Source organism: Cynocephalus volans, chromosome 1 (assembly GCF_027409185.1).
Source record: "Cynocephalus volans isolate mCynVol1 chromosome 1, mCynVol1.pri, whole genome shotgun sequence".
NCBI lineage: Eukaryota > Metazoa > Chordata > Mammalia > Dermoptera > Cynocephalidae > Cynocephalus > Cynocephalus volans.
In genome coordinates this window covers 120,924,610-120,937,113 of record NC_084460.1, presented here as the reverse complement: position 1 = coordinate 120,937,113, position 12,504 = coordinate 120,924,610, and the positions used below count along the sequence as shown (strand labels likewise).

The window sequence follows — 12,504 nt, the reverse complement described above, 5'->3', positions numbered from 1 at the left end:
ATCCACCCCAGGTTCCAAATGCAGCTCCAGCCTGGAAAGATTGTTTTAGAGAAAAGTCATCCCTGGCCCCAACTCCTCAGCAGGAGAACGTTCCCCATCCTCCCCTGACCTCTGTCTACCCCACAGAGAATGTTTCCCCTTCTCACCCCCAAGCCTCTCCCCCACCCCCGCCCTCCCAGTCCTTGGATTTCCATTAAGAAAATTAATACATATGTAATGAATCCTGCTCAGGGCCAATGCCCCATATCTCAGAGAACATACACCACTATGCTTTTATGTTTGCAGCAGTCCCCCTGACGGGCATGGACAGACAGAAGCACTGGGCCACAAAAAAACACCAGCTGAGCAGAGGGCATCCCGGCCAGCTTAACAGCACTGCACATCACCATGTTCTCCTTTACTGACGCCATGCGAGCACAGAGCTGGTCCTTCACCAGGAAATGCTCTTGGGGGAGCCCCGGAGGCCTGTCAGCTGCCAGGGGGTTCTGAACTTGGGAGATGACTTCCTCCCCAGAAGCCCAGAAGAATGTCCTCACACCACTCCAAGAACCCAAGATGAGGCTGCTCTTCAGCCATTTCTTCCCCAAAGGCCCCGACTCAGCAGGAGGCGAGCTGTGGTCACCCCACCTGTGAGAGCAGGCCCAGCACCATCTCCCCTCTGCCCCGTGGGGTCTCCAGGCTCTGGCATCCTCAGAGGGAAGGGGGGAGCCGCACAGGGCAGGGGCTCCAGCTCTTGCCTCTATTCCTTTAGCTCAGTGTCCATAGCGGGAGACCCGGAGGTGCACAGTGAGGAGCAGGCCTCGGAAAGAGGGTGACCTTGGGCAGGCCGGCCCCTCCCACCCACGCATGCTTTCTTAGACGTTCCCCGGGTATGCTACATTTCAGCAGATCTCTGTGCCCGCATAACCGAGCACACATGTTCTCCCTCTTCCCGAAACGCAAACCAAATTACTGTGGAAATCTGAAAACCACTAAAGTATAAGTTAGTTTGGAAACCCTGTCTCATGGGGCTATGGTGAGGATTTAAAGTCCAGATATCAGAAAAGAGGATGTTGGTATGTGTCGAGTGGGATAGGAGGGAAGACAGAAGTCTTTAGTTTCTCGGCACAGGAAGTTCCAGGAGTGAGGGGGTATCAGAATCCGTGAGAGGAAGAGGACCCCTAATTACAACAGAGGATGGGGCAGCAGGGGTGGGGGAGGAAGAGAGGGAAAACTAGCCAAAAATCCTCACTGCTGCCCAGAACTTGCTGCCTTTACGACACCAAGGCTCTGGGAGACTAAGTACAGGGCAGGCCACACCCCAACCTCTGTCCCCCAGGGGCAAAGGCATTCATTACCTAGTGGCTCTTCGTCTAGCTAAGCAGTACTTTGTACTGAAAACAGGGCCACATCAGCAGGGGGACAAAGTCAACACTAGACAAGGCAGGGTTCCAAATACCCATTAGTAAATCAGCCACTGTTGGGAAAGCAAGATGATTTTTCTCACAGATATGTGACACCATACTGATTAGTTAGGTTCCCAGGTTAGCCTACAAAAGTCTATTTTACATAAGTTTAATTAAGACTCATAGTGTTACTTAAACCATACAGTCTATGTATGACTTTGTTTGAACAGGAAGAGGCACTCTGAATTCCAGTTTGGGAATCTTGCTCCTTGGGGGATGGGGGTGTGTGGAAGCCACAACCACACTGGGGCCAGCAGGAACGGGATGGCAGGGGGCACGCACTTTCTAGCACGAGACACTGCCTGCCGTCTTCCCAAGAGAAGGTAGGCCTGAGTCAAGTACTTCTTGGGTGTCGTGAACTGAGGCAAAGGAGGACAGGAAGGAGAAACCTTTGGGAAGTGATACCTTGGGCGATTGGCTTGGGATGTGGAAGTGACTCCTCAACTGCGTCTATGGGCACTTGCACTTACTATGTCAGAGCCAAGTTCACAGGCTGAGTTACAGCAGCACGGAATTTAACAGGCCCACTCAGGGATTTGACTACAATCAGATCCTAAGTACGTAAGCAAAATGCCAATTGTGTTCTCCTTGGATTCTTCCCGCCCATGTTAGTCTGCAGCTTTCCACTTAGCCCCACGAACTTGAGGAATCCCAGTGTCCCGGCCACTGTGAGCGAGGTGGCGTGTACACTTCTCAGTCCTTCTAGCTGGCGGCTGGGCTAGCTGATGCCCTGCTCACCTCACACAGGGACCACCACGGCAGCATCCGCCCGGGCACTTGGGTGGGTGGAGAGCACCAGCACCCCCATGCGAGGCATCAGACCTGATGCGTCAGAGCCACCTGCCTGAGTGTGACTCAAACATTCAGCTGATGATGAGAGAGCCAAGATCACAGAGGCCAGGGGGAGAGGGACATACCAAGCAGGGTGGCTTTCTCCGCCCCGACCCTGAGTGAAGGCAGGCATCAAACTCCAGGGGACAGGGGAGCAGAGCCGCATACGCCAGCAGGTGCGCTGCCCACCTGGACCCACTCAGCACCCAGGGCCTCAGTGGAAAGAGGATCGAGGTGGTTGTGGGGAAAAAGTCAGTGACTTACACTGTATGCATTGATAATCAGTTGAATAATATTTTTGGAGTCTCCATGTAAAATCTCCACTGTTGTTCCAGGTATCAGGGCTGTAAAATTCTTGAAAAAAAAAAGAAAAGAAAGAAAAGAAATAAGCCCATTTTGCCCTTCCATACTGTCAAATAGTGAACACTGCTATCTGAGCTAGAATTGTAAGGGGCCCTGCCTGTGTCTGGCCACTCTCTTGCACTGTAAACTGAGAAGAGCTGGCACGGGGGTGCAGAGTTGTTGCAGTAGGCTGAGGAGTATCTAGCCCTGCAGATCTAAGAGCAAAGGGACTAACCAGATCTGTTCCTAAAGTATGATGCCTTGGAGACCCCTCGCCTCTGGCGTGTAAGGAATGGTCCATCCTGAAAGGTCAACGTGTCCTTGAGGATTTTTTGCCATCCCTGCCCTGGTCTGCACAGGTATTCCCAGGTTCAACTTCAGGGATGCACTCAACAGTTCAGCAGGACTGAAAGGGCAACTAAAATGCAGCCTCTTTCTTAATAGGGAGCTGAGACAGGAACAGCGGATTACTCCCGAGGACCTCCGGATTACTCTGAGCGAGGTCCCGTGGCAAAATGGGCAGCCATGAAGTCCTTTCCTTCCTTCTTTCATTTCTACTAACTCCCAAGTACGTCACTCATAACAGCGACAGAAACACCCACTGCCCCCCGCCTGCCATGGGCTGGCTGGGCCTCCTCCTGGAACATGGTCTACTTGGTCCTGAGGAAGGATGGCTTAAGCCATGGTGGATTTCCTCCCTCGTGAAACATCTGGCAGCCCAGTACAGTCTGTGCAATTGATCCCTCTAGAAATGCTATTTGCAAATGGATAGGCTTTAACCTGCTATCTTCTACTAAACAAAAAAGAAAAATAATCTTCTTCCCTTGTTTTCATCTTCTAAAACTGATTCAGACTAAAGAAGATAAAGAACTCAAGAAGATATAGTGCATTGTATCAGTGATAATCTCAGGCAGGAGCAACAGAAAAACAGACAAAGGTGCTTTTGTGGGTGTTGAAGAGCTGTGAGGAGAGGGAACCAGGGCTGCCTGCTCTGAGGGCGGCAGTGGAAAGGGTTCGGATTCAGTTCTCACGGTCTCTCAGTTTAAAGGACGGAGGATGTGAGCCGGGCTTTCTGTTCACCTTACGTGAGCACTTGTACAACTCACAGATTTCTAGTTTAAAACGGGACTCATCTGTGATTGTGGGAAAGAGCAGGTTCACAAGGGGAGTTTATAATGATGGTCCATGGGACGATCTGGAAAAGTCTCTTTAGACAGAACAGATTCATACACAAACTGCTGTGTTTACTCAGGACATTTATTGCTTTCTCTGGGAATTCCTGCCCTGGAATAACTCACTGGTCTCCCATACTCTGTGCACTAAGACATAAAACTCCGGAATACTGGAATTAGTGACATAGCCTGCTTAGATACCTTACTTTTCTTTCTTTATATTTTTATTTTATATTTTTCTTTCCCATTAGAGTACGCCCCTGTGTTTCCATTTCATCATCTGAAAAATGGGAATTCATACTATTTTCAGTTTTTCTTGCAATCAAATGAGATATGGTAAGTTTAATTCCCTGCAAAGGTATTATCTGCTATCTGAATACTTGTTTCCTTAAAACTACTATTTTCCACTAGGTCAGGCAGGGCTGTGAACACCCCTCACCGCCCCCCACTTCAACACACCCTACCTTCTACTCTCCCATTCATGGGGTCGGCTTAGCCTCCAAACCAGTCACCATCCTCCCTCCCTCTCTCCCAGCGTACCTTGTAGAGCATATAATGGTTTTTCGTCACTGCAAAGATGAGGTTGATGTTGTTCTCTGCCAACTTCTCTCCAAGCAAGGCAAGGGATGGATAGTCCTAGAGCCAAGGCGAAAGTCAGGGTTGTGCCATCTCTGACAGGCTGGGATGCCAGCACTGGCTCCAGCACACGCAGCAGCACAGCACTTGCCATGAGAAGCTTTCCCTTGGTGGTCCCTTAAAGCCCCTTAATAACCAAGCCCCACCGGAAGCTCCTGACCTGAGGAACTGTGTAGAGGAGACCCTCAGTGAAAGGATCCTTTGGGCCCCACCAAACTAGATTCCCTCCTCCTACGCCAGAGTGGAGGGTGGTGAGGGGGCTTCCACCCTGGTCTGAATCTCCATCCTGTCAGCAGCGGTGGGGAACCGTGGGGAGGCCCTGAACAGCCACTTCCTCCCACCTGCTGTCATCACATGCTATCTTTCCTCTCTCCCTAAGACGTTTCCTTGCCCAATGTTCCTTTCCCTATGCCCCATGGTTAGGCCTGCCGGCGTCCACCACAGGTCCTGCTCAGTCCTGCTCAGTCCTGCTCATGGCTGAGAAGGGCAGAGGCGGCTGCTGATGTCTGGACTAAGTTAGGCCATGGGGTAGGGAGTGGGTGGGGTGCAGACTGAGGAGGGAGGGAGGAGGCTGAGCGGCAGCTTGACAGTGTCCTTAAGGATTTTAAGGGCTAACGATGGGTACAAGGATCCTATACACATCCTTTTTCCAGACTCCATTATTCCTGGATAAATGGAAAGCCTGGGTATTGCCCACCTCTTGAAACTGGAGAAAATGGACTTGTTAAGGAAAGAACATTAGAAAGAATTTCTCACTGGACAGACACCAGAATGGATCTGGGAAAGAAGAGGATGCAAATTGGGGGGGGGGGCGGGGAATTGTATAGTAAATGTGGCAAGACCTTGATAATTGTTGGGTCTAGGTGAAAGGTATACAGAGGTTCATTTTACAGGTCTATTATTATATGTGTTTGAAATTTTCTATGAATCTTTTTAAATTACATAGTTGTGGCCACAGACTATTGGGAGTGGAAGGTCCCTGGGGCCCCTATTCCATTTAGGATGCCTGCTGCCTACTCCTGACACTGAAAGCAAACTCACCACCTCCAGGATCCCATTTCTACAAGTCAGGAGGTCTTGCCCTATAACTTCTATCCCAGTTGTGACCTCTGCAAGGACATAGCCCCCCACCCTCCTTTAAGATCACCTCTCCCCTATGAGATCTACCCTGTCTCCTCCGGGTCGTCTCTTCCCTCAACTAAACACTCCCCATTTAGGTGCACAGTGGCAGAAAGATAAACCAGCCTCAGAAACCCCTGAGAAATGTCCTAAGTTAATGAAGAGTTCTGGGAACCCAGCTGGAGAAGATGGAATAATGAAACCCAATCCCAAGAATGGATCAGAAAGTCAGTGAGTACTGAGGGTCAGAGGAAGCTTCCAGAGGCTGGGCGAGCCCTCAGACCACAGGCAGGTTCACAAGGGAAGTCCCTGGCCCTCACCATCTGGTTGGATGCTGTGTACTCATTGGCCTCGTTCAGGTGGCACTGGCCGTCGTGCGGCTGCACCAGGCCCCCCAGTTTTCCATCCAGTGCGATGTGGGGCACGTCGTCCGTTGTGAACACCAGCAAGTGCAGTGCATCCTTTCGCCAGCCGATCTTCTCCTGCAGGACAAAGGTGGAGAGTACAACAGACTTCCTGCCCAAGCCTGCCCCTGGGCATCTGGCAGGGCACTGGCCTGTCCCAGGGGTCACACACTGAGTCAGAGGCATTCCCCTTGTTGTGTGTACCTGGGGCACACTCATAAAACCACTGGGGAGAGATCCAGAGAGGCTCGGAAGAGACAACCCGGACTGGAGCCTAGATGCAGAGATGAATCTGCAAGCCTTTGCCTGTACAGGCCCCTGCACCTGGAACTTCTCCCTCCAGCCCTTCACCCTCTCCCCACTCCTTTCAGTGACACCCGAGGGCTGCTCCTCCTCATGCTCCCCATTTCAGCTGCACCTGTTATTCCTTCCCCAGAACAACCTTTAACCCACCCCAACCCCCCACCAACACACTCTGGCTGGCTGGGCTTGTCTAAGATGATGGTTAAGTGAACACTTCAGCCCCACATCAAACATGAATCTCTCAGAATGGAGCGCTCAAGTGACCAATAGATGGATCTGTCCTTTGGGGACTTGGTAAAACCTGCTACCTACTCAGGCAGATGTAAATCACTCCAATCACTAATTGAATCACTTTGGTGTTTAAAGTCAATCAGATCAGCTCTTTTTTTCTTTTACTGCTTCCCTGTAGGGAATTTATCCAGTCTTCAGACTTAGGCACAGCTAAATGCGGTTTGTATTGCAAGGAAAGGACTCCATTTTTTCATATTCAGCCACTGTGGCCCCAACACTACACAAAAACACTCCCAGTTATTATTAGGAGCAGCTAGACGCTGATACAGAGCAACAAAATGGGATACGGTCACCTTCTTACTAACAGCGAAAGGGCATCCCGGAATGTGATTGTAGCAGGATGAATATATGAAGGATTTAAACATTGCTAAGTGTTACCTACACTTGCATATTTGATATTGAAATAAGAGACTGGATTCACAGACCCTACAAGCTAAAAGCTATTGCTCTCTTATGGCAGATGAGGGGTCGAGGGTACCATCCTCTCTTATTTATAGTCATAATGATGAATGAAACAGTCTAAAGAGCTATAATATTTTCTCACTTGCTCCAGAAGCAGCATGGAAATAAAATAAATAAATAAACTGCAAAAAGTCAGAGCAACACGAGGGAGAAAAGGGGTCCCCTGGGGTCTTGGACTGTATCCCCTGTGGATAAGGGGGGACTACTGTAAATACAATGTCAGTGGAAGCTGAAAAGATGAGGAGATGGAGAGAAAGACTTCTCAGCATAGAAAAAACTTAAGCTGAGCTGGGAAGATGAGGAGGACACTTCAAGGAAGCTGGAAGAAGAAACCAGGAGGGAGAAGGCAGAGGCAGTGGGGGCGTTCTAGGTATTAGCAAAAGCCTGGAAGGGAAAGGAACACAGTGAGGAGGGCAGGCATGAACTTAGAAGGTCCCTTACAGCAATGAAATGCTAGGCCATGTCGAAACTATTTATGTGTAGTAGTCGGGACAGTGGTTCCCTTTGGTGGCAGCATTGGAAGCGCTCACGGGAGGCTTCCAGGGTGCTGCTAAAGCTGTTTCTTGACCTGATTTTTTCAACTTGTGAACATTTATCGAGATGTACTCATATATAGTTTTCTTTGTGCACATTATATTTTGATAAAGAGTTTAAAACTTTTGAATGAATAAAGCAATGCATTACAAGCCACACAGTGTGGAAGGGAGGGGGCGAGATGCTTGGGAGATAAAGCACAATCAGGAGAGAGTGTAAACCAGCAGGGTTTTTTGCAGGAAAATGTGGATCTGTTAACCACAAGGACGCGGCCATGTGCTAAACACCTGAGCAAAAAAGTAGAAGACAAACCTTTAATTCAACAAATTGTATTAAGAGCCTTAAAGAAAATCAGTGACCTAAATAAATGGATAGAGATATCATTTTCATGATTGGAAGAGTCAATATGTTGAGATGTCATTTCTCCACAAATTGATTTATAGATTTGACACAATCACAATCAAAAGCCCAGAAGTCCTTTTTGAAAGAATGTCAAGCTGATTCTAAAATTTATACGGAATTGTCAACAAATGGAGACTAGCCAAACAATTTTGAAAAAGAACAAAGTTGGAGGACTCACTATCTAAGGTCAAAATTTATTACAAAGCTATAGTAAACAAGACAGTGTGGTATTGAAAGGTTAGACACATAAATGTGTGGAACGGGACAGAGTAACCACACATAGGCCCACACTTATACAGTCAATCCAACAAAGGATACTGAAATAACTGGACATCCATATACAAAAACATGAGGTCCAACCCATACCTCTCACCATATACAAAAATGAACTCAAAGTGGATCACAGACCAAAATGCAGACCTAAGGCTGTAAAACTTCTGAGGTAAACTTAGCAGAAAACCTTTGTGACTCTGGTATAGGCAAAGATTTCTTAGATAAGATAATCCACTGGATAAAAAACCGATAAGTTGTACTTCATCAAAATTAAAAACTTCTGCTCTTTGAAAGACACTGTTAAAATGAAATGACAAGGCAGGGACTGGAAGAAAATACTTGCAAAAAAAAAAAAATCCGATAAAATCATTTGTATCCAGAATATAAAAGAACTCTCATAGGTCAATAGTGAATAAATAAACAACCAAATTTAAAAAGTGGTCAAAAGATTTGAATAGACAATTCACCAGAGAAGAGATATGCATTGGAATAAGCACATGAAAAGACCCTTGACATCGTAAGTCATTAAGAGAATGCACATTAAAATCACAGAGAGACAGCCATTAGACAGCTATTGGAATGGCACACCAACCAACAACCCTGGCAATACCAAGTGCTGGTAAGGATGTGGAACAACTGGAACTCTCACAATTGCTGGTCGGAATACAGTATGTTTCAGCCACTTTGGAAAACTTCTTGGCAGATTCTTATAAAGTTAAACATACACTTACTATCAATCCAGCAATCTCACTCTTTGGTATTTACCGAAGAGAAATGAAAATGTATGCTCATATAAAAATCTCTATGCAAATATTTATAACAACTTTATTCATAATCGCCAAAAACTAGAAACAACCCAAATGTCCATCACATAGCGAATAGACAAGACACATTGTAGCTCATTCATACAACAGAATACTACTCAGCAATAAAAAGGAACAGACTACGGATACACACAGCACCATTGATGAATCTCAAAAGCATTATGTTAAGTGAAAAAAGTCTGACTCAAAAGTCAACATACGGTCTAATTCCATTCATATGGTACTCAGAAAAAGACAAAAATACAGAGACAGAAAACTGATTAGTGACTGCCAAAGGCTGTGTGTAAAGGGAGAAGATAAAAAAGGTACACTAGGAAACTTTCTAGGGTGAGGGGAATCACCCATATTTTAATTGTGGGGATGGCTATTAGACTTTCCACCTAGAAAGTATAAATTTAACTTTATGTAAATTATCCTTCATAAACATAACTTTAAAAAAAACCCAAAAACCCTTTAAGAAGTATATATCTTTTGACCCAGTGATTCTACTTCAGGGGAATTTATCCACAAGAAGTATTCTGAAATATCCACAACAGTATTCTCACTAATAGTGAGAAAAGGGAAAGACATGAACATGCTGCTATATGGGAATGGGTAAGGAAACTGAGACATCTCCTCTACAGCCATTACAAATCGTGTTCACTAAAAAGTATGAAATTGTGCATAAACATGTATAATAAAAGTGAAAACAAAGAATACAGCACCACACATAGTGTGATTACAAACTGTAAGAAACAAGCATAACTCTCTATTAAAACTAGAACAAGAGATGGGCTGAGCCCGTGGCGCACTCTCAGTGCGGCGCTGGGAGTGCAGTGACGCTCCCGCCGCGGGTTCAGATCCTATATAGGAATGGCTGGTGCGCTCACTGGCTGAGTGCCGGTCATGAAAAAGACAAAAAAAAAAAAAAAAAAAAAAACTAGAACAAGAAAGATTGAAAAAAAATCACCACAATGTGTTTAAGGGTGGGGTTGACATTGTGGGTAATCTCTTTTTCTTTTTCCCATTAGTTTCCAAACTGTCTTTAGTAAGCAAGTACTAGTTTTCAACACTGGGCTTTGAATGCCGGCTCTATCATTTAACTTTTTCAGTCTCCATTTCTTCCATGCTGGCTTCTCAAGGGTCTTTTTGAGGACACCAAGGAGGATGGCACCAAGGAGAGAGAACAACATGGAACTTGAATTTTTTTGCCTCCTCTAATTATCTATGTGGCTTTAATCATTTAACACCTCAAAAGCTTTTTTCTTGTCAGTAAAACAGAAATAATAATACTTAACATTTATCAAGCACTTCCATCATTCCATTTAACCTTCACTACAACCCCGTGCGGTAGGTAATACACTGTCATCTTATAGATGAGCAACCTGGTGGTCAGAGAGATTCCCTAGCCAGCCCACTCAATGAGCAAGGGCCAGGGAAGCCATATTTAGATGACCCGTCTCTTACCCATGAAGCTAAAGTACCCAGCCACATAGGGAGAGGCGGCTGTGCGTGTGTTTAATAAATGAGAGAATTCATGAAAGAGCCTGGTGCATGGTAAGCTCTCAACCAATGACGGTGGGATCCAAAATAAATGTTTATGGAATGGAAGGCTGCAACTGAAAAGTGGCACAACATAATAATAATAATTCTGTTTTCTCTGAAGTGGGCCCTTGTTATGTAAATGGTGTTCACAAACTTGGCCCAGAGGCCGGCCTTCAGCGATGAGTCAGGACATGCTTACTGGTTTACCCAGGCTTTCAGGCTTGGAGATTTTAAGTGGTGACTCCACAGAGTATTTACATTAGAAATAACTTCCCTTACTAAATGTTTGGCTGGCAGAGCTTTCTGTTTTGAAGGCTTAAGTGTTATATTCCATTTTGGGGCAGGGAGCAATAGTGAGAAAGTGGGTTTAAAAAAAAAAAAAAAAGGAAAACACTGAACTACAAAATGGAATACGGCATGGAAGCCAGATGACATGAGCTCTGGAACAGAGGAGTCTGAGTTCAGATCTCTGCTTTGCTCCAACTGTGGGACCCTGAGTCCATCCCTTCACCTCTCCCAGACTCCTTTCTTCATTAGTGAAAAGGAGAGAAGCCTGTTTTGCAGGGCTGGTGTTAGGTTTTAGATATAATGTGCTAAAAAGTACTTAGCACATAAAAGGGACCAGAAAGATAATCTGTAATTACTATTCTAGGACCAGTAATAATTTTAACATCTCTTACTACTTGATGTGTGAACCTACATAACTGTTACAGGGCATATGAATTATTGCATACCAAATAGTTTAAAAGACTTGCATTAATTAAAAATTGCAATGAAATTCTACCACATGCCTTTAAAATGGCTAAATTTAAAAAGAATGACCACACCAAATATTGATGATGTATAGAAACTGGAACCCTCAAACACTGCTAGCAGGAACGTAAAACATTTACTTGGGAAAACAGTTGGACCAGTTCTTAAAAAGTTTAACAACTACCATATAACCCAGCCATCCCACTCCTAGGTATTGACCCAAGAGAAATGAAAGCACAGGTTCATATGAAGACATGAACATTTATAGCAACTCTCTTGTAACAGGAAAAATGAGAAACAACCCAAATGTCCATCAACAGGTGAATGGATAAATATACTGTGGTACATCTATGCAATGGAATACTACTCAGTACAAAAGGAATAAATGGATACACTCAACAGCATGGATGAATCTCAAAATAATTGTGCTAAATAAATCAGGCAAAAAAGAGTATATACTGTATACATAAAATTTTAGCAAATGAAGTCTAATGTGTACTGACAGGAAGCAAATTTGTGGTTACCTGGGATAAGGGGAACAGGAGGTATATTAGTCCGTTTTGTGTTGCTATAATAGAATACCTCAGACTGGGTAACTTATAAAGGTTTATTTGGCTCACGATTCTGGGACAGCTGCATCTGGCACGGGCCTCAGGCTGCTTCTACTCATGGTGGAAAGTGGCAGGCAGCCAGCGGGTACAAGCAGATCACATGGCGAGAGGAAGCAAGAGAGGGGAGGGGGAAATGCCAGGGTCCTATAAACAACCAGCTCTCGCAGGAACTAATAGAGCGAGAACTCATTAAATACTCACCCCCAACCCAGGGAGAGTGTTAATCCATTCATGACGGATCCGCCCCCATGACTCAAACAGCTCCCAACACTGCCACACTGGGGATCAGACTTCCACATGAGTTCTGGGGTGACAGCACATCCAAAGTTTATCGGGAGGGGTGAGGAAGAAATGACAAAGAGGCACAAATACACTTTTGGGGGTGAAAAATGTTCTTTATCTTGATTGTGGTGATGGTTTCACACAGGTGTATATATATATCAAAATTTGTCAGACTGTACACTTCTGATATGTGTAGTTTATTGTATATCAATTATACTTCAATAAAGTTTTTTTTTGTTTAAAAGAAGCTTCTTTTCACAGAATGTCATTTAAACACAATAAATTACATGAATATA

General features: G+C 45.3%; 1 protein-coding gene across 2 annotated transcripts in view; it reads right to left on the bottom strand.

The window, feature by feature from the left end:
• ITGB5 (integrin subunit beta 5) overlaps positions 1–12,504 on the bottom strand; it is a 105,040-nt gene that overhangs the window by 44,557 nt on the left and 47,979 nt on the right. The window contains exons 6-8 of one of the 2 annotated variants that reach the window (XM_063086906.1): positions 5,866–6,027; positions 4,331–4,426; positions 2,541–2,630 (exon numbers count right to left, since the gene is read on the bottom strand). The exons of the other annotated variant lie outside the window; for it this stretch is intronic. Coding sequence (XP_062942976.1) covers positions 2,541–2,630; positions 4,331–4,426; positions 5,866–6,027 — 348 coding nt within the window. The remainder of the gene's footprint in view (positions 1–2,540; positions 2,631–4,330; positions 4,427–5,865; positions 6,028–12,504) is intronic. 2 annotated transcript variants of the gene reach the window in all.